The sequence below is a fragment of the Lingula anatina genome, chromosome 1 (genome assembly GCF_051362555.1).
Source record: "Lingula anatina isolate TDL-2025a chromosome 1, LinAna3.0, whole genome shotgun sequence".
Lineage (NCBI taxonomy): Eukaryota > Metazoa > Brachiopoda > Lingulata > Lingulida > Lingulidae > Lingula > Lingula anatina.
In genome coordinates, this window is record NC_141767.1 from 63010651 (window position 1) to 63037965 (window position 27315).

A 27315-nucleotide genomic window follows, 5' to 3' on the forward strand; every position below is an offset into this window, starting at 1 on the left:
TCCGCCAAGGAAGTTATGTTTTCACCCCTGGATTTGGTGGTGATCCAGATCAATAATCAATCAATAATCAATTAATAATCAATAATCAACAATCAAAAAACTAAATCATTATAGAATGAAAATTAAGGGGTGAAACGGCATTGGGTGGAGACTTTGCTGCCTTGGCTGAGGTCTGCGCTCTCCGAGTGCTTTTCTAGTTAACACATGGATTTTCGTATTAACGTGAGTTCTTTTAGAAAAATAACTCATTCATAATTGTTCAACCATTTATCTTTTATAAGGATAATCCGAATGTGTTAAAGAATGCAAAGGTTGTGGCGTGAATAAACTCGAAAAGGGACTGAATCCAATTGTGAATAACCCCTTTCGGAGACAACATTTATGGCCTCATATGGAGTTTTTAGGTATGCCTCACCTTTCCAAGATTAGGCCCCTCAAGACAATCCCCTTGAGTTGGTAATGACAAACGATCAAGTTCTGCAGGAGTTATAATTTCATTACCTCCTCGACCACTTTCACATATTTTGCAAAATAGGGATTTAAAATATTTTTAATTTAAATTTGATAAACGATACCTCTCGAATCTCACGTATGCATGCATTTGATCGCATGTGTCGATCCAGGATTTTGTTAAAGGGGTGGCCACAAGAATAAAATCATTTTGCAAAGCGAAACGAAACATATATAAAGCAACACGCGACTATTTATTTATTAATCTATTTTTGGAATAAATATGTGATTTTGTTGCGTTTTGCCCGTTTTTCTGAGAGGAAAATGAAAAAGAAAACGGACGTGTGCCCGCCGATACCCCGTTCCCCAGTCAGCATTAGATCACAAACAAATTGTCACACTATTTAAGCGTATCGTCTTCAATTATTCCAATTTTATTTTCTTTGAAATACAAAGTATTGTATGTATTGTATTTGTTCCGCAGTCTTTTATTATATTCAGATGTCATAAACAGTAGGCTAATAAAATACTGGATTTGGACCGCTATCTGCTCCGCTTTTCTTCTCGGCTTTATTTCAGTTTTCCTTATTATTCTTTTGCTAGTAATTATATAACAAGGTAAAGCCTATTGCCCATTCCATCATGCTTACAATACTACATATACTGCCTAATTTGTATTTCACTTCAATGTTTACAAGGTCGTCTAATCAATTACAGTAATCGTTTTTGCTGCAATCGAGGTCAAAACGCTGAATATTGCCCCGAGCACAATCAGTAAAGAAACATTCGCAACAAACACATTCTTCGTAATCTCAACTTAGGACGCAATATTCTTGAATACAACCTAGTCTCAACCTACGACCAGTCACAATGGTCCTGGCATCAACTAAATATTGTAGGCGCACATTTTTCACATTTTACGCATTGATTTAAAGCCTAAAATGTAGGATTCAATGGATTACTATACACAATATATCTACATCTATATGTAAATGGCAAAGGTTGAAACGTCATCTTGAACATATGGATATTTGTAAGTATCAGTGCTGCCAAAATGAACATCATCAGGATAGTGGTTGTATATAGGAGCAGGCCTCTTCATAGTCTGATAGCGTGGAGCGATGTTAGGCGGTTTCGCCTCTTCGTAGATATCTGGTTGCGTTTTGACGGTGGTTTCTGTCTCATCAGCCTCCGAACTTTCTGATGTATTGACCAATTGCTGCATGAGGGCAATCCTCTTCTTTGCCGAAGAACAGCCGTAGAGCCAGTAACGTTTAAAGTGCTCGCTGAAACGATCATCCAATGCGCAAAGAACAAAAGGGTTGACTACCGCATGGCCAAAATTTAAACAAAACCCAACGAGTTTCATAATATACCAGAACATGTTGTACGGTTGTTTGTCAAAATGAAACCAAAGCTGGAAAATGTAACGTGGCAGGCAGCAAAATATAAACATAACTAACATGACTGTGACTACCAATGTGGAATTTTTACGCTGTTTGGTCCATCGTTTTTGTCGTTCTCTTTCCTCGCGACTTCTTTTACCCTTTGGATGTCGCCTGGAAGACCCATTTTTTCTTTTGTCCTTTTCTTTGTTGTCGCTTTTGCATTTCTCATCTAATTCCGGTCGGTAGTGTACGTCATCCGAGATTGCTACTTGGTAACCTTTAGAGCAAATTAGGATAGAAATGAGTAGAAGATACACCCAGCATATTGCAGAAGACAACGCCAATAAAACACTAAACCACACTGTGTCGTGAATGATAGGGTAAAGAGCGCCCCACGTAGGCGGAAAGACGCTGCATACTTTTAGAATCAGATCTTTGTTGATTGGATAGTGCATTATATAACTGGACACAAGATCGGGAACACCCATGGCCAGTGCAACTGTCCAGACAATCACGGTGTTGACCACAATGTTCAGTTTACGAGTTCTTGCAAGGAGATAATAGCGTGGGTTTCCTGCCCAGGCGGCATGGCGATCGGCACACAGCACGGCCAACGTGAATGCCGTCACACCCAGCGAGACGGGCTGCAGAAACTCGCTGATTTTGCAAGTTATTTCACCGAATACCCATTCTTTTAAGGTGAAGATCGTGGCTTGAAATGGCAGCGCAATTACTAGCAGCAGTAGGTCCCCAATGGCTATGTTAACAATGTAGATATTTGGAACACTGTGCATGGAGCGATGCCTGGCTACTGTATATATCACCGTGATATTACCTAAAATGATTAATGGCATACATAAAGAAACAGGTTTAATATACTTTGATAATAATAGCGTTTTGACGTTTAGTCACCGATTCTCGTGACTAGTAATCAATGTTGAGATAAGAATGTAGATAAGGAAACAATAAGGAATATTTTACTATTTTATTTAATTAAACCCTATCATTACATGATGGTATATTTTGCATTTGAATGGGAACACTTTATTGCCTCCAACTCTCTTCCTCCCCAAATTAAATGTAATAAAAATTAGAGCTAAATGAATCGGATAAATAAAACAATGATCTCATGTTTTCGTAAGCACGTGACTAAACACGCTATGAATATATAAAAACTGCAGTCGGATCCCGTCTTGGGTCAGGTGGGCGACCACACATGGAGGCCGTGATGACCGCATGAAAGTCCCTGTGTATTTATGCGGTAGCTGACAGCCAAGTTGTGTTTCGGATTTCCAACCTCTAAATAATTTACTGATAGACATACGCGCCTGGTACAACATATGGGTTGATGTGATGAAATGTTTGTACTTTTATCGTTAGTTTTAATTTATCCAGTAAAATATTATTGCACAATTCAGTTCAAGTACAGCTGCTCTAGTAGCAGACAGGCTGTCTCGGCTTGCGTGCGTTTTGTTCTCTTTTTAAACAACTTTTCTTTATTGATTTTACCCCGTAAACTTTATACTTTATCTGGCAAACTTGCTTAACAATTGGATAAACAGCACAATACTACGATAAAAAAACAGCAGTTTTACAGGCAATATTTGTTCCTAGAGGGTGTGTGTGTGATGAGGTTGGTAATGCAGTCTTGAGAAGATTGGGAATTCTGCCTCGGAAATGGCCATAAATTTCTTCACCTCTTAACTGAAAACGCCTTTATACGTGCGCGCGCCTACTTGAACGCGTTTTTTTCCCTCAGAGGATGTGTAGCCTACCTTCTCAAGATTGCCTCCTCCCACGGGTGTTTGACGTCTTTAAAAAATCTAATTTACTTTTCAGTAGGAAATCTAATCTTAAACAAATTACTATAGGCGAGAATAATCCATTAACAAAATTCCAACAAAAAGTAGCACAGCAGTATGCATTTACTATTCAATTCTACGCAATTTCATCTCCATCACTTTTTTCAGTTTGCAGGGTTTTGCTAATAGAGCCGGTGTCTGATTAGATTATTTCAATAGGAAAGTGATCCGAATATTTGACAGAAGACGACTAACTGCCGAGACACAAAAACAATAAATTAATTAATCAATTAGAAAATAAACAAATAAATAAACTGACTTCGTTCTGGCGAGGTGAGGTATTTTTTCCTTAGCAACGCATACTTTTAATCTGACCATGGTCTCATGTTCAGCGATTGGCTCTGTCACAACGGGTGACAGGCACTTTGACCAAGACACCCACAGGGATAGATTTTTATAGTTTGTGTTAAAGGCAGAACTCCAGACGTGAATCGTTGGCATGTAACGAGTCTGAATAATTTCAGCTCCTGATATCGCTGCAACATTATTCCGTTGACTAGCTAGATGGGCGTAGGAGTTGAAAAAGTCAAATATTACCCGTTTACAATAGGTAGTTTGGGGCAAATCATGATAATTTTTCCAGTAAAAGTATTTGTACCTTTGCTACTGCTCTTTCTAAATATTTTAGTTTTTTCTCTCTAAGCTAAAGTTATCCAGTTAAAACCTATCCAAACGCCAAGCCTTTCTTTCCTTCTGAAGTCTGTGGAATTGGAATCTTGTGATTCCTCTTTGTAAGAATTGAATATCAACTGTTTACATCTGCTCTAAGCAATGAAAAAGATTCCACAGCCTAAACAAAAACTGAAGAGTAAGTTTGCTACATACATGATACATAGAAACTTGCATCTGTAGACTAAACAGCAAATGATTGTAGGTAGGAAATTTGAAGTTCAGTTAATGTGACGATCCTCCGAACAGAATGATTTTGACACTGACCGTTTTATAACCTTAAAATACATCGTAAGGTTAAACAAATTTATGACACACACTTACCGATGATTCCCAGAAGAAAAAGAAGGCCCATGACGATAGGGATGAACAGTGATTCCAGGTTGGTTTGATATGTCATCAGTGGCACCGACCCCCGGGTCATATTTCGCACCTTTAACGCCGTGGACTTGTTTGTCCCTACCAGGTACAATTCCAACGCCTCTTCCCGGAGATAATCCATCGTGGGTGTTTTGGAAATCTACCTTAAAGAATAAGTTAAATACCTAATCTTAAAAACTCATTGACATTTGCATATTTAGTGTTAGGGGCAGTGTAAGTGGGCCCCATGCATAAGTTACTTAGTGGCGCATATCTACTCGTAGTTATGAAAATCCACCGCTCTCGTACCTGGGACTTGGCAGCTGTTCGAAGAATCAAACAGAAAGACCTCCAGAGTGCCAAATCGCGATTCTGCAATTTGAAACAAATTGTTTTGCCAAAAGGACTCACACGGTTTCACCTAATTTAAGAATTTAAGCAGATTACGCAAAAGAAAAAAAATTGCTGTTAACTCGGTTGCAGTATAATGCAGTTTGAGACAAAGTTTTCAAAGGTTTTTCTACAGCTAGAAAATTTAATAAGCGTTACCGAAATAAATTGCAACCAATCTTCGTTACTGCCAGGAAATAGCTGCTTGTGAAATACTGTAAATTGGTCCGTCACATGTGTTTTCAAGTAATACGTTCAACCTTTTTATACGTTACGTGATGTCAGAGAGTGCCTGTATTTGACAATTCACTTTCAAGCAATGTCGGAGTTGCCGCCCGACAACCGGCAATGCTCCATAGGTTAAACATGCCGCATTTTTTTCACGTATGATATGAATACACTTGGACAATTCAAAGGAAAGAAACTGACAGCTCGTGCTGATAGGTCACGTTGGCCTTGTGTGCCCCACCAGAGCCCCTTGTCCTTGGAAGGCATTCAGCCTGATAACGTACATATATTTAGCTTAAGAAAAGTGCTGAGTTAGAGCAAATAAACCACTTTAAAAGGGACATTTGCACCGCGACGTGAAATTAGTACGATGCTTCTCAGATTTTTATAGACCATCCTTATTCGCACCCGTTAACCCCTTCCAACATGGTTTTTAACAATTGTTCACTCCCTCTGTAAGAGATGTAAAAATTAAAATCTATAAAAGTGGTTTGAATTACCCTTCTTGAGAATCAAATGAACTTAGTTACCTTGCTTAGATGAAATTCCAACAATACTTCTTCAAAACTTGGAAAATAACCGAAAAACAACGTCTGGTCTGCCTCAGATAAGACTCATCTTCTCCTTCAGTTTGTTTTCGACTAAGTCAGCAGACAGACGGGTATTCTGATTATTGTCAGAGAAGCATGGCATCTTGTGTAACGTCTCCAAGTAAACGTTTCGCGTCACAGAAATGATACAGATAACAGCAGGAGCTGCAAACGTTCCCACCACCAAGCACTCGACTTCCAACAAGCTGAATACCAGCTGTCACGTGAACAAAACTTTCCTACAACGCTAGTTCAGAACGATTAAAATACTATCAGTTTACAGTGTCCACTCTAAAATCTGGGATTTTCTACTTGTGTAATTTTCTTGCGCAGCGGGCGTTTGTCCAACGATGCACAAACGCAAGTGTGTTAATAACGCGTTTGAAGACGGGTATAAAATTTGCAGCAAATGCAAATGCAAATGCAAAAAAAAAAAAAAAAAAAAAAAAAAAAAAAAAAAAAAAAAACCGGGGGCATCTGACTGTATTTGCAAAACTGCATCTCTTACGAAAAAAAATAAACACAAAGTCGTTAGCATATGGTGGCTCACCAGTAATTTCCAGTCCCTATGGAAATTCAACACGTCAATGTTTAACAATGCTGTAATTACATTTAACTTTCTGGCAACAATTTTATTTAATCAAACTACAGTAGATCTGATACTTAAGACTGGGTTCTTGGGGTGCAGCGCCAAAGGCCTGAAACCAGATCCAACTGCTTTTACTAGAAAAATCAGGAAAACGCAAATACATTTAAGATGGAATTTTTGATAGTTTTATCAGTAAATGAACTACATCCTGAAAACTTAACTGCTGACAACTGTGGATTATTCTTGAAAGTTTAACAGTTTATTGCATTTGCATTAACAAAAAAAAAAAAAAAAAAAAAAAAAAAAAAATGGCATATTGCATGTAAGGAGGAATAATATATATATATATAACAGCCATTAACCTAGACTGATATTTCAAGATCAGCTAACACTACTGGCTAGGCCAAGAACTTGGAGACCTCTCCAACGTCTTGGCTAGACCAAAAAAGAAATTTCCTATCCACTTCCTTGACTTTACATAATGCAGAATGTAGTTTAACACTTAGGGCCTAGTTGTGTTATTTTCACTTCATAATATACTGGAACACTTGTTACAGGTAAGATGTATATGTACATCCCCTACCCTCAATAAATAACACATGTAATAAATTATTCACGTTTTTCGTCATTTTTCTTTCAAAACCAAATCCCTACATTCATATGTAAACCTTTACATTATCACATTTAGCATTTTGCATAAAAACTACAATACATAAAAACTACAATACAGTATAGATAGATAGATAGATATAAACCAATTATGTATAAGATGGAGATTATATAATATACATTATCTTACTCTACTGGATTGTCAAGATATACTTGAACTGATATCCATCATACTGCTTCATAAACACACACACAAACACACACGTTATTCCATATATAATATAAAGGCACACAAACACAGTAACACACATAAATTTTATATATGATAAAGTGCTAAATTCTTGCTTAATTAAATAATCTAGGTAAATTGCAATTGATTTTAAAATTATCATAATCACATGAACTAATACTGTTTACAACATAGGAATGAAAAATTTCTTCAAAGCATAACATTAAAACTGTGCTGGCTAAGATGAGCAACTAACTCTCAGTGAAGATGCCCATTTTGGTGGTTGTGAAGCATAACCCATCTTTTCTGCATACTCATTCTCCACATAAGGATTCTGCAAAATTGTCAATAGTTGCCGCACTCCCTCAAAGTAATCATTTTCTGCTTGTTCTATAACAGTCTGTGCGATCCAGTTTCGGAGAATATACCTAGGGTTAGTATTTTTCATTTTCTTCATCCTCATTTCATCAGGAATCTGCACAAATTCTATTCTATCTACGTACATTTTCACCCACTGCTTGAAATACTTGTGATTTTCTAACTGATGAAGTGCCCATAAATCATCTGGAACAGAGTACATTTTCATATCTCTCACTTTCCAGTCACCTAAATTTCGAAAAGTCATTGTGAAGTCAGATTTTGTTTCTTCCATAATCTTCAACAGAACAGCAAGAAAGAATTCATCTTGCTCTTGTTCTCCTGCAAGTCCAAGTTTGTTTCTAAACAAAGTCAAAAAGTTCTCCTTGTAAATATCAACATATCCTTGCAATATCACCTTCATCTGATTGTTTTGGCTTGTTGTAAGAAGTGGCATGAGGGCTATTCGTAGCTTGTCAAGATTAAAATAGCCAACATCGGGCTGCTTGTCATAGCTATACATGCCTTCATCATCGGATGAGTTGGGCACAAAACTGGGAACATAGGCATCCAAAAAACCAAATGGTCCATAGTCTATTGTGATAGAAAGCAGGCTGAAGTTATCTGTATTGCACACTCCATGACTAAAACCAACACTCTGCCAACTAGCAATCATGTATGCTGTTTGTGACACAACATGGGAGAAAAATGACAAATATCTGTCATTATCCTTCATGTCAATTTGAGGAAAGTGTTGCTTGATTACAAAATCTGTCAAACGTCTCAAGAGATCAAATTCCTTATTGCTTTCAAGTATTTCAAGAGATCCTATTCTATACCAGCTAGGAGCAAGGCGTAGAACTACTGCCCCTCTTTCTGCCTTAGGATGGCCATCATAGAACTGATCCCTCATCACAGGATCACTGCTGGTTACCAGGGTGGCTGCTCTGCTGGTGGGAATGCCTACAATAATAATGATTAACCAAGTGTACATTCTTGAACTAAACCAGTATAAAAACCATTGATCTTACAATTTAATATTATACAAACTTTAATTAGTGATCTACGTAGCTAATTATACATATTAAATATGAAATTTGTTCTTTGATTTCAAAGTGATAACAATATATCATAGTACTGAACATAACATATTTCTTTAAATATTAAGTACTACATGTAGTAATGCATATTATTAGAACATGTACATGTATTATTGGTATGCAATGTACAAAAATATCGGTTCATATTATTTATCAAGAAATGAAGTTTGAATTTTTTTTTTAAAGAATACCCATTATAATAGTCAATGGATAAAATCATAGAATACAAACCTAAATGGTACATTGCTTCACTGCAGAGAAACTCTCTAACAGAGGAGCGAAGCACTGCCCTCCCATCTCCTTGCCTTGAATATGGTGTCTTCCCCGATCCTTTTAATTGAAGTTCCCATCTCTCCCCTTTTCTGTTCACATATTCCCCTAGTAAAACTGCTCTACCATCACCCAGTTGATCTGCCCATATACCAAACTGATGACCCCCATAACGGTGTGACAGTGGAGTGGATCCTTTTAAAATCTCAGTCCCACTCACAAAATCTAAGAAATCTTTTTCATCCACTATGGAAAGGTCCATATCCAGTATTTCTTCCAGTACTTCCTTCGAATAAGCAACAAGATGCAAAGGTGTTTTGAATGAGATGGGCTTCACAATTGAAAAAACTGCCTCCTTGACCTCTCTCACATAGTTGTTTAAGTCTGGGTCTATGGGAAATGTCGACACAAGTAAATCATCGTCTGCTAAATTCCAAGACTTCATCGATCGCTTCAAAGTCTTCTCTACACCCACATGGCATACATTGTTAAAAGCCTGCAGATACGCATTTCTAATGTCCTCCTTTACACACGTGTCATCTCCACTGACCATTTGAGATTGTAATGACATTAAAACAAAAGAAAATAAATGTATACCTACATGTATCACTGAGAAAATGTCATCTCTTTTGCTCGCCATATTGTGTACATCGGAAGTGACGTTTATTTACGTTTTCATTTTAAAAGTATTGTACGATTGATATTATGTAATGACAAGCCACCAATAATGACCTTAAATCACTCTTAAAATAATCATAATTAATTTCAGTCTAAAAAATTGTAAATAAAATTAACAAAATTTTACACTTATTTACTAAGTGAATGGAAACTATAATCCGCACAAAGAAAAAAACATTGAAGGCGTAGAACCTGTAAAATAAAGATGTCAGCGCCCATGTGATGTTTGCTCGTTTCAAGTTATTCAGTCTCTTTCAAATATAAAACCTTTCAAAATGCCTCACACCGCTGACGAAATAAAGGATAAGTTACAGAAGGCACTGGAAGCTTCTTACTTGGTGAGAATTATCGTTAATATTGAGAGTACGGTTTAAACACTCAGTTACACTTTCTTTAGTTCAAGACAGGTCAATTCTACATTGCAAGTCATGGCCAGACCATGGACATATATGTCAGTCTGACAGTGACAGTTGGTGTCTGCTTTCAACACATCATAGATATCACTCTTTCTAAGAGCATTTCGATTTTTTTAACATTATAAAACTTTTTCCAGGAAGTAGAAGATCTATCTGATGGCTGCGGAGCCAAGTTCCAAGCAATCATAGTCTCTAAAAAATTTGAAGGAAAGCCTCTGTTACAAAGGCACAGGTAGGCAAAATAATCATTAATGAAAATCAAAACATTGCCGTCTAATGGCGTTTGCGATGAGTTACTATTATTATTAAAGTTTTCATAATATTAAATGATAATATACATCTTTTTCAGGTTGGTGAATTCAGTTTTGGAAGAGGAAATGAAATCCATCCATGCCTTTTCTCAGAAAACATTAACACCAGAACAGTGGGAAAAACAGCAGCAACAATGATTTTTTTTCACATAGCACAAGGAGGCAATTTTTCATAGATCACGATGTACTGTTCATTTCATTGACATCATTAAACAATATTTAATGGACCAAAGATGCTATTTCTTCAAGATGCTACTGAAGTGCTGTCAATATTTAAGCAGTCAGTAACAGTGCAATGTGTATCACTGTGTATGATTGTGTGAAAATTGTGACATACATTATGCATGCAGACCATCTTCATTTGTACTTGCATGTCTAGGCAGTTTTTACCTGCTTAGTGCAGACAGTTTTTGGCCTTTCCAGGTCTAAGTGTATTTTAATAAAAGTCTTGTGAATATCAAGTAACTGTATCTTTTAACAGAAAATAAAAATGTGTCTTCTGATGAAGTATTCTACCTGCAAATGCTGCAGGCCAACTAGTCTTCATTCTCCAGGGGTTGCTATAGCCCTGCTATGAGTGCAGTGCTGATACTGATCTGTCAAATATTACTTTAAAAAAAATTGCAGCATGCTTCCATAGTTACTGCAACAAGAACATGCTATAAACAAGGCAGCAAAGCTGTCAAATGTACAGACAAAAAACAGAAAAAAAAGATGCAATATAGGTCATTTTGTCAATTTTGATGCAATAATATATGCTTATGATAGCACAGTCAGTCAACACTGATTTTTAATCATGCACAACAGGTAACATGGTCAATAACAGGAGCAGATCCAGAGATATTTTCTGACAGTATTCCAAAGTATCTTTGTTGATCCATCCTCCATTTTGATGGTCTTCCAACAGAAACCCGTAAATATAAACTTTAAAATCTGACTGTCTTCCAGGAGACCCAGAAAATGGTCTCAATCAATCCCCTTCAATAAGATTACAGTTTCAGGACCATGAGAGTTAAAATTCACATGATGAAAGTCCCAATATATGAAAAATGATGACAGTGCATAAAATAATATTACAGCGTGTTTAAAGATATAAATACCAATACAACTTCTTATGTGGAAATACTGAAAATGTGCAGAGCCTCAGGTGGATGGGAGTTAAAAATCACATCTTAAAAATGCCAGTGTTGGAGAAAAAATTAAAAAGAAAACAACAAAAATATAATTCCAATGAAGCTGCTATTCACTGCTTCCTTATTATGGACACTATGTTATCTAGCAGAGAGCTTAACCTTTGGGAGTTTACAGGGAAATATCAACAAGTGTGCTTTATGAAATTTCATTTAATGGCCGCTTAATTAGGCAAATGAGTTTATAGCACTGAAATTAGCCTAGTGAATACCCAAGGGGAATTTACAGACTGACCACACAAATTTGTCTATCAAAGGTCTTCAGGCCCATAAGTCACACCTTAAGAAAAGCAGAAAACAATAATGCACAAAATAAAACAGGAGACTACCAATTCTGATGCAATAATACATTATGTTTAACTGCACAGTCAACATCAAATTTTAATTATGCACAACGTACAGGTAACACTGATAAAAGTAAAAGCATAAGGTTCCAGGCCCATCAGAGTTCAAGTTTACAATTAGAAAGTGCCAGAATGAGAAAAATGAAAATTTCACAAAAAATTCATAAATTTAATAAAAATGATAATCCAATAGAGCTGGTTCTCTAATATGAGCTGTATGTCAATCCTAAGAATCATTTTTGTAAGAATAGTAAAAAAATAGAAAGTAACACTTTACTTTACATAATATTAATGGTAGCAGAGCACAAAGTAGGTTTTTTGTCAATTTTGATGCAACATTACATAATGATTAACTAATTAAATACCACCAATTTTAAAATATCTACTATTAAAAACATGGACATTAAGAAAATTTGATTACCACTGGGCTTCATGCCCAAGGGAGCTCTAAGTCCCACACTGAAAATTGCAACATGTGAAAGATAAAAATTTTCACAAAAAAACCTGTATTACTTCCAAACAATAAACTAATGAGACAATTTTTCAACTGAAGCTGTATTTCAGTCCTATGTTTCTTTCCTGTAAGTGTGAGAAGAGCAAGTGACATGGTTTTCCTTTCACCGCTACTACGGAGGCAGTGCCCAGAATAGGGTTTTGTTCAATTTTGATGCAATATTACACTATGCTTAACAGCATAATAACCATAAAATTTTTAATAATAAAATAAAAGTATCATGGATATTCAGAAAATGTGACTAGCCTATAGAGTTCAGAGTCATACTTTGAAAATCCCAAAATGTAAACAAGAGAAAACTGTATTGAAAGAGTTTATTTCCATTTTCAACACCTTTTTTACATAAAGCAAAATAATCAATTTACGGTCATTTTTATATGATCAATCAAAAAATATGTTGTAAAAGCAAAAATATCAACAGAACAATTATAAATGTCCAACTTGCTCCATTCTGAAATTCTGAACATAGTGAATGGTTGAATCTGACAAACTGTAAAGATATGTTTTTTTTCCATTTTTGACACTTATTAAACAATACACAATATCAGGTTTACCATCATTTTTTTATAATCAACTAACAATGTTGTTAAGATGGAGAAAATGTAAAAAAAAAAACAACTTAACATATCTAATTAGTTCAAAAATGAGACTGATAGCATGCCTGAGAATTAAATTTGAGGGAAAAAAAACACTTATATACAAAAAAAGGCATAACTTCACCAAACCGTTACTGATCAAGCTTATTTTCAAAACTTAATCTGTATTTCAGTAACACTGATCACTACTGTGAATTTCAAGACAATTGGGCAATCGATTTTCCTTAAAATGTGTTATAGGTGTTGCATATATGCTGAAAAAAAGTGAAAAAACAGCAAAACTTTTATAAAAATGCTCTGATCATGCCAATTTTCGAACTTGACTTGCGTATTATAGATATTCATCAGTTCTGTAAGTTTCAAGCCAAAAAGTAAAGCGGTTTTTCACTTATCGTGTTATCAGGGTTGCATATATGCTGAAAAAAGTGAAAAAACAGCTGCCTTCCATGAAAATGTTCCTATCATGCTGATTTTCGAACTTGACCTGCGTATTATGAATATTTATCAGTTCTGTAAGTTTCATGCCAAAAAGTAAAATGGTTTTTCAAATATTGTGTTATCGGTGTTGCATAAATGCTGAAAAAAGTGAAAAAACTGCATAACTTCAATATAAATGGCCTGATCATGTTGATTTTCGAACTTGACCTGCGTATTAGGAATATTTATCAGTTCTGTAAGTTTCAAGCCAAAAGGTAAAACGGTTTTTCAAATATTGTGTTATCGGTGTTGCATAAATGTTGAAAAAATTGAAAAAACTGCATTACTTCCATATTAATGGCCCGATCATGCTGATTTTCGAACTTGACCTGCATATTATGAATATTCATCAGTTCTGTAAGTTTCAAGCCAAAAGGTAAAATGGTTTTCCACTTATCGTGTTATCGGTGCTGCATAAATGCTGAAAAAAGTAAAAAAACAGCATAAATTCCCCAAAAATGGCCCGATCATGCTGATTTTCGAACTTGACCTGCGTATTATGAATATTCATCAGTTCTGTAAGTTTCAAGCCAAAAGAAAAAACGGTTTTCCACTTATCGTGTTATCAGTAAAAGTGCACGGCGACGACGGCAACGACGGCGACGGCGACAACAGACGCAGGTGATGGCTATATGTACAGACACATCTGTGTCTGTACATAAAAAATCAAGTGCCTCAAAGTACCCAAGAAAAAAAATTATATAACGACTATGGGCAATGGATCTATCTGGTCATTGCACCAAACACAAGCTGAGTTGTCATCTACCTCATTTATTAATCTGCCAGGGAACTTTTTCTTACATCTTCCTAGATTGACAAGTATATCTTCCTTTCTAACCAACTGATCACTAGGAAAATTACTTTTCTTTTAAATTTTTAACTATTAGAAATTTACAACAAAATTGTTTCTGAAGTTAAGCAGTCCATTGTAATGCAGAGGAAAATGTGAAACTTGAAATCAGTAGCAAGCCATTTAAGAGAAATAAATTAAAAAAAAACATAGAAGTGCTTTTATCCAGATTTGTATTTTGTGACAGAGTAATACTCCCTAAATTGCCAATACATTTTCAAGTGTAGGACACTGCACTTAAACCAACATAGCTATTATTTAATAAAAACAAAGACAAGTTGCATTATTTCTGTTACTTTATACCTTTCCCTTCTAGACCCCTTAAAGGGGTATAAAAGACAAACTTTGTCTCATAGAGGATTTTGCAACAATGATTTGCTCCTTACTCCTTTAATGAGCAGTGTCTCAATAAGAAAGGTCCAACTTATAAACTTCTGTTTCCATGTAAGGTAAGTACCTCAACTGTAACCCGTTTTCACTAAACACAATTTCGCATTTTAAAGTGGATCAATATTACTTACAATTTCTTTATAAAAATATCATATATTTAAGGGCTTATTTACCTTTAAGGTCAACATTGAAACAGCACCTATTAAATGCACTTGGCAAGATCTCGTGTATGGAAATCATGTTGAAAGTTTCACAAGATGATGTATATAATATAAAAACAAATGCTGATAATGAAATATTACACATTTTCCAAACCAAGATTAATCACATAGAGTATTAGTAACTGAAAGACACTTTACAAGTGTAATTTGTATGAGATTTCATCCTGAAGACTTGGCCTAATCAATTATCTAGACAAGCAAACGTCAAATCTTGGCTCTGATACAAATAGCTGTTGCATTAAGGCATGTTGGTCATCTCTCTTCCAATCAAGTAAAATGGACATACAATTATCATTATTGTATGCAATATATGACTGAGACACACAAGTTAACAAAAATTGAAATGTAATACATATAACCTGGCAATTTTGAAAGAGCAATTAAATATAACAAGGTTTTCATTTGCTGTCTCTGGTAATGGGTTTGTAACACCCATGTCACTACTACTGTATTGTACACCACTGGTGAATTTAACTGTGCCCACGAGTGAAGAAGTGATTAATAACACATTGTCAATATGTGCTAGTTCTGGAACGTTCATAATGATCATCTGCTATGAGATCTGGCTGCATGATTTGTAAACCATTTTGTTGGGATTGCCTTCTCATTTCTTGCATTTGAAGCTCATACTGTTGCCGCTGCTCAGTCTCTTCTGCTATCCATTCCTGCAGGTGAAATTAAAATGAAGTGAACATTTTCACCAGTAAAAACTGTTTTAACAAACTTAAGTTCTGGATGTAATAGAACCTACTGCAGAAATTACTTCAGTTTGCAAAATCTAAAAAACTATAGGCTTACCTGGTTGCACCTATATGAACACATATTATGGAATTTTCAAACATGGCTTAGATAATTCATAAAAGAACTGAAATATACCTTCACTTCATCTTCATACATCTTTATGCTGAAGTCTTCCTTGCTGCGAATTCTCTCCCCTCTGAACACAGTCCCATGGCCTTCTTGTACATGCTATAAATGATAAAAGGGAAATGTTTTTGAGAAAAAAACACACACAGAGAATGCTTCCAGGAACAAGGTGAGCACAAAAAGTGCTTTAAGTCCATAAAAAAAATACACAATAAGGACTTAAAGCAACCAATATCATTTTTTGCTTTGATAAGTTGATCTTAATGAGCTGACATTTATGAACCATTCTAACCTGTTCAAATACAGCATTCCTCATATAATAATCAGAAAGATGTCCTCCCCGACTATCCACCATCACCACTTCTTCTGGATGAAGTGTGACTTCTAATTTAACCACTGCATGGTCTGGAAAAGAAATAAATCACACCTTAAATTTCACGTCAAATATCATCTTCAATTGACTGCAAAGGGAACTAATTTTTTCTAGTCAAACATGCTGATACAAGAGTGATAATTCTCACTGAGATGTGAATAACCATTTCATGTCAAACACTACCTTTAAGAGGAATAATCACTGGAAGGTTTGAGTTTTGCACCTCTCTTGGTAGTAAGCTCTCATCTGTGCAATTCACAATGAAGAAGCAGCCTGTCACGTATGGCACTTCTCTACCATACTATATTCTTACATCAAGTCTTTTATAAGAAGTCTACCTGACATGCATGGCAGTATGGGCATCCAACATTCAATGCTTTGCCTATGAAATTAAGAAACACAGCTCTCTGCACCATGATCTGTTTCAGACCAATTTTAAACATCTTCCCTGCTAGCTAACCAGATATTACATAAAATCAAGGTACTGTCAATATGGTTTATGTGAGAGTCTGGTAGGCTGGCTGGTATCACTCCACATAGTCCCAGGAAGTATCCTCTCAGCCATTAAACCCACCATTAGGTGAGTTTCTAACAAGTAAAAAGTTGGTATTGATATCATTTATTGCACTTACCATCCATATCATCATCCACATTCTTCCTGTATTGAATTCTGAAGATGAAGGCCTCCAGAATGAACGCAACAACAATATTCATCACTACCTAAAATGACAAAGGTGTTTAATACAAATTAAGATTTTTTCTGATTGTCTCTAAAGTAATAATAATAATAATAATAATAATAATAATAATTTATTTACTAAAATCGCAACCTAATAGGTACAATGCGTCTTAAATAATAAAATCATAAGGTATTTTAAAATTAACTAAGAATTATAAACTAAACTAAAAGGACCAAAGACTTATAAGACAGTTTGAAGCAGTAATTTACATAAAATTTAAAAGACTGTGTATTATAAAAGATGATTTAAAACGCTCCGTTTTTACTTTTGGTATTAAAAATTTGTTGCTGACCCTGAGATTTCTTGGGTTCTTTTGTTTAAACAGATGGTGTAGCTTATTAAAATTCTTGATTTTTGTAAAAAAGTTCTTAAGTAAAACGACTCTTCTCTCCCTCAGAGAGGTGAGATTACTAGCCTGTAGGGCATCCTTGTAAGTATAAAATGGGTAAATAATTCTAAGAGCTCTCCTTTGAACAGATTCTAAGCATTCACATTGTTCAGCTGTAAGACCAGGCCCCCACACAGGGCATGCATATTCTAGGACTGATCTAATTATTGATTGATATATAACTATTAGATCCTCAGTGGCCAGATTTGCCCTTTTCAACTGCCTTAGATAAAAAAGCTTGGCACAAGACTTTGAATAAATTAACTGCACATGTTCTGTCCACTAGAGATCAGGGGTCAGAGTTACTCCTAGTAGCTTAAATTTACTCACTTTTTCTACAATTTCTCCATCTACCAATAGTGTTGGAATGATATCTATACATTTGGTAAAGTTAAAATCCATACATTTTGTCTTCTTTACATTTAATTTCATATTGTTATTTCTAACCCAATTTTCAAGTTGCTCTATTGCCCTTGGAAGTAGTGATTTTTGGCCAAACTGACAAAGTTCATAAATAGATGTATCATCAACAAGTTTTATATCTGGGCAGCAGGTTTTTAGATCATTTATCATTGCTATAAACAGGATTGGACCTAACTTTGTCCCCTGAGGTACCCCTCCGTTAAGCTGGACCCAGTCAGATTTACACTAATATGAAAACTACTTCAATATTTGAAAATAGCTATTTATGTCTTACACAAAAGTGATATTTTCAAAATCTTTAGTATAGCATATCCTAATCTAAAGCAGGATATTTCACAGAAAGATTTCAAAACACAAAAATTCACTGTCTCTATGCCCTAATTTCATACTTACCATCATTGATAAGTAAAACAGCATGAAGTAAATCCGGCTCCATTCAGAGACCACTGATGCATACCCTTCCTATTAAAGAATATGATAAAACAAATATCACATCAAAAACTGCATTCTAACCTTTACTAACAGTTCACACAAAATGTGTCTTAACTAGTCAAAGCACATTTTAAATGACTAGAACAGAATCAGTATAACAAATACTGATTATCTTTATATTGGAAATAGTCATGCATGTCTTAAAACATATAGCTTTCTCTCAGCCACTTTATCTAGCAATAAGCAAATATTAGAAATTACAAATAATAGTAATAAAAATAATAATAATGAAATCCTTACCATGATAATAAACCAATTATTTACTACTGTTAACTCAAACAGAGTAACTGAAAAAAAATAGTTAAAATCATTAAATTGTAAAATTGCATGAATATGTACATAAATTGAAACTAGTGAATTAGGTAAAACTATAATGGGAGACCCAACACTAACCTTGTTACAGTAGGCATTAAATAAGCAAAATTTAACTGTCACATCATTTTAAGATATTTTGTCCACATTACATTCTAGGGTACTCGTTCATGTTTAGACTATCACCTATTTAATGTTCTTCACAAACAAATCATCATGATTTCAGGCAGTTAGGGCTATTTGGAGGGCTATTTTATATTACCTGCACTGCTCATTACATTTTCAAAGTTGTTGAGATAATAAAACCCATCACTGGAATTGGTTTTTGTATAGTAATCAGCAACTGATGTGTTTCTGCAAGAAATAAGCAAACAATGACACAGGATTTATATATATTATTTAATATGTAATTTATATATATTAGAAAACATTAATTAGAAAACTGACTGATAGAATACCGGTTTTATGGGTGTAGTAAAATTCACCTTCACCTATTTATTAACTGTTTATTTTTCAACATTTCACATCCTTTTCCATTTAATTCAGATATTCACTCACTTGCAACAGTTCACCATTTTGTCTGTATATGGAGCAAATATCTCCATCCCAATCACAGAAAAGAAGTAGAAAGACAGCAACATCACTATGGCCAAGCTGAAAGCAAAATACAAATGACTTTACATTTCTTTCAATTAACCAATCTAAACCTTGTTAACCTATTGTGATAAATCATTAAATCAATCTCTTGTCTGGAAACTTTAAAAAATGTTTACTTCATGTGAGAAAACACAATAAGCAAAACTTGTCAACTTTTTGGTATGGGTAGCTATCAGGAGCATAGTGACTGTGTGCATACCTGACCATTCTATTACTCAGAATCATCATTGTTCCAAGTACGTCCCTGTACCTCCTCTTGATTTTGAAAAGTCTGAAAATAGATAAGCGTTAAACCAACCCTTTATTTTTCTCATAAAGTATGGCAGCAGTATATCATGCATATTACAAATTAGCAGAGTTGGTGAATTTATTAAAAAAGGCCAAAATTGAATTTGAAAAAAAATATCTTCCAAGTGAACGAAAGAGAAAAAACATTGAAATAAGATATTCAAAACTTGTTTTTGAGTCATTAAGTAGTTCAAAAGAAAATATTTTTCCAGTGAAGCAAACCCCTTTTATAACACATTCTTCAGGTGGACATCTCTAGGTTGCTAAGAGGAATTTCAATATGGAAATGTTCACCTCACGCCTGATAAAAGGGGCGACTTTATGTCAGAAGTAACACTGACTCTGACGTTCTAAGAAAGTTTACATAAAGCATAAAAAATATCTCATGTTTCCTGCTGATGCTACCAAAAACAGGTACATGTCTTTTAGTCAGTCTTTTATAAGATTTTGTAATTTTCTTTTTCACTTTGAAAAATATTCTATCTTCAAGTTACTTTTAAATGAAAAAAAATGTACTCGTGAACCTAGTAATAAATGGTGATCTTGAGATTAAAAAGCTATCAAAATGCCAACAAAAATTACATTACCTGAGCAACCTAAATGGTCGAAGCACCATAATATAGTAGAAAGAGTCATCATAAAACTCTCCAAATACACCAACCACTGAGCTGACGGTAACCAGGAAGTCAAATCTGAAACAATGGGTAACTGTTAAATGAATATGTATGTAACACTATAAGGCTATATACACCTATGAACTAACATGGTTCAAATACTGTACAAAGTAAATTCTAATTTTTTCTTTTTTTTTTTTTTTTTGGAAAATTAAAATCTTACACATATCATTCACTTAATGGGTTTCAATAAATGTTATGACTATATAAAAATCCAAATACTGATAAATAAATTGATTAACATAATACCAGAAGAGATTTTTAAAATATGCTTACATATTCCAACCATTTGTGAAGTACTTGACAACACCAAGCCCAAGAATCTTGAGAAAAGCTTCTAAACTGTAAACTATAATAAAACAAACATATTATACAAACAAAAAAGCAATCTTCAAAATCTTAACAAAACATTAAGTTCATCACAGCAGATTGATCTACATAAATTGTCAAGCCCATGATAATTTACTTACAGATAAAAGGACCAACCAGTTTATGAAAGAAAGACAGAACATATATCCAACTTAGTTGCATTTCTTCATAAACAATAACAACAATAGCACAATGAAAAGGGAGACTCCAATACTAAAAATTACACGCATCCTTACCACAGACAAATAAGATATTATTCCAAGATGGTCTGTACTCTCTTGCTGACACTGTGGTATCCACTAGAACCAATTGTTAAATGTGATCAAGATATTTATCAATAAAAATAATAATGCAATACAACCTAATATTTTAAAAACATTTTCTAATGTTACATTTAATAGTGAATTAAAGTGCACTTATGTTCACTTACATACATAACTCTTACATATAAATGCGAAAGGAAATGGCCTTAAAGGTGAAAATTCAAATACTAGTGACTTTTTCACTGGCCAATTCTTTAAAATTTTCTTAATGCCTTACACTCCACCTCAGTCTTCAACTAACCTGAGATCTGTATTGTTTCCACAAGAATCCATACAAAGTTAACTGCTATTATCACATCTGCAAACAGAAAAGCAGACATTTAAATTCAAAGTAAATAAAAAAATCATCTTTCCCCCAAATTATCTTTTCCAAGTTTGATAAGATAAGTACATACTTCTTTTTTAACACTACTTCATATGATGAGGCACAAGTATTATCACCACTTTTTTTATATAAAATCACAAGAGCCTATTATCTTAAAACTCCCTGAACCATAATTCAAAACTGTACTTACATATTGCATAGTCAAACCATCGAGAAGTAACAAGTGCATTGAGATCTAAAAAAATATAAATAAAATATTACTACCAGGCTTTTCATTAATAATTCATTTCATAAAATAACTTCTTAGCTAGGGAAGTTTTCAATTCTTAGTTGATCCTTTTATTTAATACTGATGGATCTCTTACCAAAAAAGTTTCTAATCCTTTTTTTTAAGCAAAGGTATAATCAGAAATGTTTCACAGTACTGCACAAAGATAAAGCATATACTCACATTTAAATAATTTGTTAAATGGATAATGAAAATTTGACGACCAAAGTTGATTTGCCTGATGTCTTGGCTGAAAACAAGAATAAGAATAAGAATCATCAACTCCTAGGCTAAATATCAAAATTAAAGATTGCTGTTTTATATATGAGTAATGACCCAAACACACCTCAGAAAATTGTTTTAATACTGCTATATTTTTATCATTTAACTCTGAACAGTGATCAACTCCTGTTTAAAATGCACAAACCTTTTCAACTAGTAATAGATTTTGAGAAAACAAAAACTGGGGGAAAAATATTTCCCTACCTTCCACTGTAGTTCACAAACATTATAAATATCATGGAACTCTTCACTTGTTAGACTTCCTGTGCTGCTTTTGTTAAGATATTTAAATATTAAGTAGACTTCCTTGGGAGCTAAAAAGATAAGAAAGGACAAGCCAGGAGGACAGTAATAAAATGCCTTATTTCCCTCTTTATGACAATTAGAAACCATTTTAACTACATGCTCATTATTACTCTTAAATCAAAACACATCACATTCTGTATTACACTTGCCTATTTTACATTTTTTATTTGGCTCTCAACCCCATAATTACTTTATTTAACTTTTCAACAATTACTAGTTTTGATTCTGATGTTCAGCTTAATTATGTAAAATGATTAAGCCTGTGGAAACAACCTTACTTTTCCTCGGTTTGTAATATTTCATGAAACCCACAAACGCCTTCAACCTGATCTTGTCAGGATGCTGAAAGGAAATAAAAAATGTTGCAAAATGAAGAACCAGAAAGAAAAAGTTCAATTATCAACCAAAATGAATATGATCTTTAAAATAATGTGAAAATATGTTCCACTTCAAGATTTTTGTTTCAAATTTCCCTAAGGGCAAATGACAAAAAAAGAATGTAATGTCAAAAAAAATAAAATAAATAAAAGACTGTTACTGGTAAATTAATTAATGCAAAAGGAAAGGGGGGGGGGGGGTTGAACCCGATGTTTCTCAAGATTGATACAATTTTGGAATCAAATGTATATCTAAAACATTTAAATGATCAACATTTTCATTGCATGCAGTCTTTTTACAGTTGGATTTAAGGCCAACTGCTTGTAAAAAAATACTCACTTTTTTGGTCACCAGGAGCTTAAAAGCATATTCACATGCTTTCCTTTTGTGCATATATAGTTTCTTCAACTTGGTCTTTTCTATTGTATTGAATGTATCATACACCACAGCTAGCAACTGCAAATAAAATGTATAAAATGTGCATTTACTTCTTAAAGCTTCAAAAATAGCATAAACAATTGCTTATACCATGACCAAATACAAAAATATTCATCAATGTTATTAAAATAATGGTAAAATTTGAAAAAAATGATGAGAGTACTATATGAACAGTGCTTCAAGTTGTAATAGTTATAGCACTGCAGCCCAGTTACTCACCAGACTCATTAGAAAATACAGCTCTATAGACAAATATACCACAAAAAACAGGCAAGACCATTTGGACTGGGCATAAGATGGCATCATCACATCTGGATAACTGGAATCAAAGGTCCGTAATTCTTAATCAAAACATTCCGTAACCCAACATATTAACATTGGGTAAAAATATTTTTAATTGGCAAAATGGTTATCAATTAATAAATTTCAATTTATTTAAAAATGCAAAAAATCACTTTCTGATTTGATTTCCTAAAATCGCAACTTACTTTGCTGTTGTTAAAAGTACAAACAAGCTTATAAAACTACTCTGTATAGTCTTGAAAAACTGAAAGAAAAAATATGCACCTTTTATTATCATTTCTTAAAAGGATGTTTTTAAAAATTATTCTAAATCACTACATATTTTTCAGAGTTACTGACACCAATGTATACTAAAAATAAAAATGCGCTATTGACAATATCATCAGTTCAGATTTAATACTTTTTAACGGACTTTCTTCATATTAGTTTACATTTTTTAAAAAATTAGGGTATATATGCTGTTATAACATATGGTAAATAACCTACCGGATCATCTGGATTGGTTGAAAACAAGTAAAATCCTAAAATATGACAAATATTTATCAAGTAATAATAAAACAAAAGTAATAATTCTGAGATCCAGAATTATCAATAAATAAATTTTTAAAAAGCTATTGAAAAAACTATGTGTTTACTCCTTAAAGATGATACCATTTATTCTGTACAGCATACAACAGCTATTTACCAAATCAACAATAGCATTTTAATGTATTAACAGTGGTAAATATAAACCATACTTACCTAATATTGAAAATATCAACATAAAAAATAACAACAGTGCTATCATGTCTAAAATTGGAGGCAAGGACTGTAAAATCTGCCGCACAAACCTGAAACATTATTTGCACCAAATGTATTCATAGTCTATGTCACGAAGACTTCAACACAGATAGCTTAGTTAAAATTAATCTTATATCCCACTCTGCTTTTAACATTGTCCTAGCATGGAGTCTAACGACTGATATTATCCTGGGTCAATGTGTGCTGAATAAACCACCACTTACCTTCTAACACCTCTTGCATAATGCGAGTCTAAAAGAAATAGTGGTCTGAGAGCCCGTGTCACTCGGAAATGATTGCTCTGTCTACTAAGTACTACTATTGCCTCAGTAAACATAAGAAATAAAAGCAAGGTCTGAAACAAACAAAATAATAATAATAAAACATCTTTAAAATAATCTTTTTCTCCAATAAGACCCCAATTTTCCAGTTATTCTTTACATTGCTATAGATTCATATTTTTGGGTTGCTCCTTCATGCTACTGGCTCTTTAACATCTTATGATTACAAGAGAGGTCAAAATGTTACCCACCTTGAACAAGGTCCTCTTATGACTGAAAAATGTTTTCACTCCCTGCCATCGCAATTTGAGTCCAAGCTCAACTGACAGCAAGGCCAAACCAAACAGCTCCAATGAAGCATGGGCCTGAAATTAAAAAAAAAATAAGCAAATAAAAATTTTCAAAAAAAAAACTTCCATTTGATAACTTGTGAGTAAATTTAACTACTCAGTCTATTTTTGTAATGCATGAATGTACATCTTCATATAATTCTAGTTATATCTAATATATATAAAGATGAAGGCTTAAAAAAATAAGTGCTAAAAATGATGAAAAAAAATAATAGTACAGACAAAACAAACCACTTACACCAATTGGTAGCTTCAGAAAAGGCACTGCAGGGGATTCACAAAAAATAAGCCCCAACAAAAGTAATGATGCCAACAGGTCCATTAAGTAATACCACTTGTTATGAGCAAGGGCGTATGCTGGAAGAGCATCAAAAGTCCTAGGGTGTGTTTTAAACTTGTCATTGTTGATGCCTTCTTCAAGAAAAATGGCAGCTTCCTGATAGTTATATTGCCATAGAACTTTTTGCTGACGAACAGAATTAAGTTCTCTTTCTGAACTAGAAGGGTTTTCGGGAATTATACCCCCTGATTCATAGAATTCATCAAATTCTGAAAAAAAAATCAAAGTTTAGAAAATATTTTAGTTTCATGAAAAGACAATAATGAAGTCAAATTTCTAATAAAGCATTAAAAATCAAATGATTGAAAGTAATAATTGAAATATTAATAAAAAACAACGGTTTCATCATTAAATTTAATCCCTAAAATAATACTTCTTCAAAGCTTTTCATGGATATATTAACACATACAAGTATCATATATAGACAACATATTATACATTATACAATAGATCTAATCTCCACATCACAATAATGTATATGAATTATCAAGCAGCTGGTAATATTTTTAAAAATTATCATTCACTGTTATTATGGCGCATTATTGTTATTATCAAATATATTACTTCCACCAAGAGGGTAAGTCGTCTTCTGTAGTTTGCTGTTTTATATGAGTAAAAGCGAACATGATCAGTTACTACCGTGGAAGTATGTCATTAATGATATTAGATAACCTAATAGTGCACATAATAAGTTACTTTCTTCTATCTGCAAGAGATAGGTTTATTCTCTACCAGGGCTATAGATAATTTTTTCACTAGATATTCATAGACATTTCTCTGGCTAATTCGCAACTGAATAATATAACATTCACTACTCAGGCACTGCCACTTGACAATTTCCTCAGCAACTCTTGATGACAGCTCTGATATATACTGCTTGCTACTGAAGGATATGACATCCTAGCCACGACTTAGTGCCAGACAGATAAGAGAAGACAGATTGTGTAATAAGTGTTTACCACACTGGTACTCATTGGATTTGCTAGTGGTGCTTGAACCAAAAAATGTACTCTCATGGGCAGAAATAATTGGTTCCACCTGATATTTAGCACAGAGAACTGACGAGAGTGTATAGAATTGATGTCATCACTCAGTTAGCCTCTGATAGATAGCAGATTATTAAATTATAGTAGATTATATTTAGTGTAGATTATTAAAGATACACTCTATGGGTTTGAGAATGAGTTTGAATCTCCCCAAATGCTTATTTTTGCTATCCAACTTCTCATAAGACCTTAATACACCTTAAAAAATTATCTAATTTTTTATTGGAGTGTGTCTGATGTTGATATTTCCATCAGAGCTTAGGAAGACGGTCCCTGGTAATGACTGGCCAGTCATTTCAAACTAAAAAAACAACCTTTATAAATTCAAGTAAAGCTCTATTCCAAGTGAAGAGAGGGATAGGTAAATGATTTGTGAGTATGATAAAAATTGCTTATTTCCTCGGGAAAATCCATTCTGGTGGGTAAATCCCATGATGTCGCCCTTCAACCTTGAAATAATTTTGTGTTTTTTGTTCTACAGTGAAAGTCGGCCAAGTGGTTATTTATTTAATAATTAAGCCAAGTAGATACTTCAAGTTCCACTCATGCTATAACAACAGATCATTAGCCCACAAATTATCATGGTTATCACAAACATGATGGGAAAGCAGCGCAGAAGGGGTCAGTTGCGGATTTTGTTTTTGCAACAACTAAAATACCCTGCTAGTAAGGAGATATATTCCTGCGTAAACACCCTCAAGACCGCTCCTTCACTGCCTTGCTATCAGTTTTTGGCCTAACATGCCAGGTACTTAAATGTACCACGTAGCATGTTAGGCCGAAAAGTGAGGCAACACTAAAAAGTCTGCCAAGAGGCAATGCTCCTCTGACAGTGTGACAGTGATATCTTGCGTCACTTGATTCTTAATACCATTTTTTTAATACAAAGAACGATTTCAAAAGTTCTCGATAACGTATCTGTTGACATGTACTATAACTCTGCAAGCATACCTGTGTTGGATGGTCGGCGGTTTCGTGTACTGTCAGTGTCCTGTATGAGACTGTCTTCGTCCGCCATAACGTGTTTACCTCTGAACTCTCGCGAGAGTTTTCGTGAATACAGAACTTGGAAACCGGAAAATAGTTCTAATATTGAAATATTATACCGCTTTATATAAGAAACTACTGTAAAAGTCGGTTCATTTTGTTTTGTTTACAAAATTTAATAAATGTTAGTTATATTATATTAACATAATACAACATAAACTTAATATAGGGAAAATATTTAACTAAC

The 27315-nt window shown here is 34.0% G+C and overlaps 4 protein-coding genes across 9 annotated transcripts; 1 reads left to right on the top strand and 3 right to left on the bottom strand.

Annotated features, from left to right (window-relative positions):
* Positions 1–848: 848 nt before the first annotated feature.
* LOC106152577 (gastrin-releasing peptide receptor) lies at positions 849–9738 on the bottom strand. Of its 6 annotated transcripts, none has more exons than XM_087011707.1 (3): positions 9689–9738; positions 4694–4889; positions 849–2673 (listed from the first exon to the last, which is right to left on the bottom strand). In XM_087011707.1, the coding sequence occupies exons 2-3, from the start codon at positions 4869–4871 to the stop codon at positions 1433–1435; spliced, it is 1419 nt and encodes a 472-aa protein (XP_086867833.1). In that variant the 5' UTR covers positions 4872–4889; positions 9689–9738; the 3' UTR covers positions 849–1432. The 6 variants fall into 6 exon arrangements, with proteins under 6 accessions (XP_086867833.1, XP_086867849.1, XP_013381657.2 ...); XM_087011723.1 differs by lacking the exon at positions 9689–9738 and adding an exon at positions 5878–6358; XM_013526203.2 differs by lacking the exon at positions 9689–9738 and adding an exon at positions 5878–6357 and having other exon boundaries at positions 4694–4893.
* LOC106152618 (uncharacterized) lies at positions 6549–9770 on the bottom strand. The gene is made up of 2 exons (XM_013526272.2): positions 9053–9770; positions 6549–8684 (listed from the first exon to the last, which is right to left on the bottom strand). Exons 1-2 carry the CDS (start codon positions 9729–9731, stop codon positions 7603–7605), a joined length of 1761 nt encoding a protein of 586 aa, XP_013381726.2. The 5' UTR covers positions 9732–9770; the 3' UTR covers positions 6549–7602.
* Positions 9771–9935: 165 nt separating this feature from the next.
* Positions 9936–10999, top strand: LOC106152602 (bolA-like protein 2). Its single transcript, XM_013526247.2, has 3 exons — positions 9936–10107; positions 10323–10417; positions 10535–10999. The coding sequence occupies exons 1-3, from the start codon at positions 10045–10047 to the stop codon at positions 10632–10634; spliced, it is 258 nt and encodes an 85-aa protein (XP_013381701.1). The 5' UTR covers positions 9936–10044; the 3' UTR covers positions 10635–10999.
* A 3624-nt stretch (positions 11000–14623) lies between these two features.
* Positions 14624–27155, bottom strand: LOC106152617 (two pore calcium channel protein 1). Its single transcript, XM_087011680.1, has 26 exons — positions 27033–27155; positions 24934–25244; positions 24597–24710; positions 24289–24419; positions 24026–24114; positions 23771–23805; positions 23470–23528; positions 23201–23300; positions 22883–22999; positions 22444–22507; positions 22064–22173; positions 21761–21827; positions 21500–21544; positions 21226–21282; positions 20898–20960; positions 20569–20641; positions 20206–20310; positions 19530–19601; positions 19232–19327; positions 18936–19027; positions 18602–18648; positions 18263–18331; positions 16951–17038; positions 16238–16350; positions 15955–16047; positions 14624–15743 (listed from the first exon to the last, which is right to left on the bottom strand). Exons 1-26 carry the CDS (start codon positions 27097–27099, stop codon positions 15591–15593), a joined length of 2430 nt encoding a protein of 809 aa, XP_086867806.1. The 5' UTR covers positions 27100–27155; the 3' UTR covers positions 14624–15590.
* Positions 27156–27315: the final 160 nt, after the last annotated feature.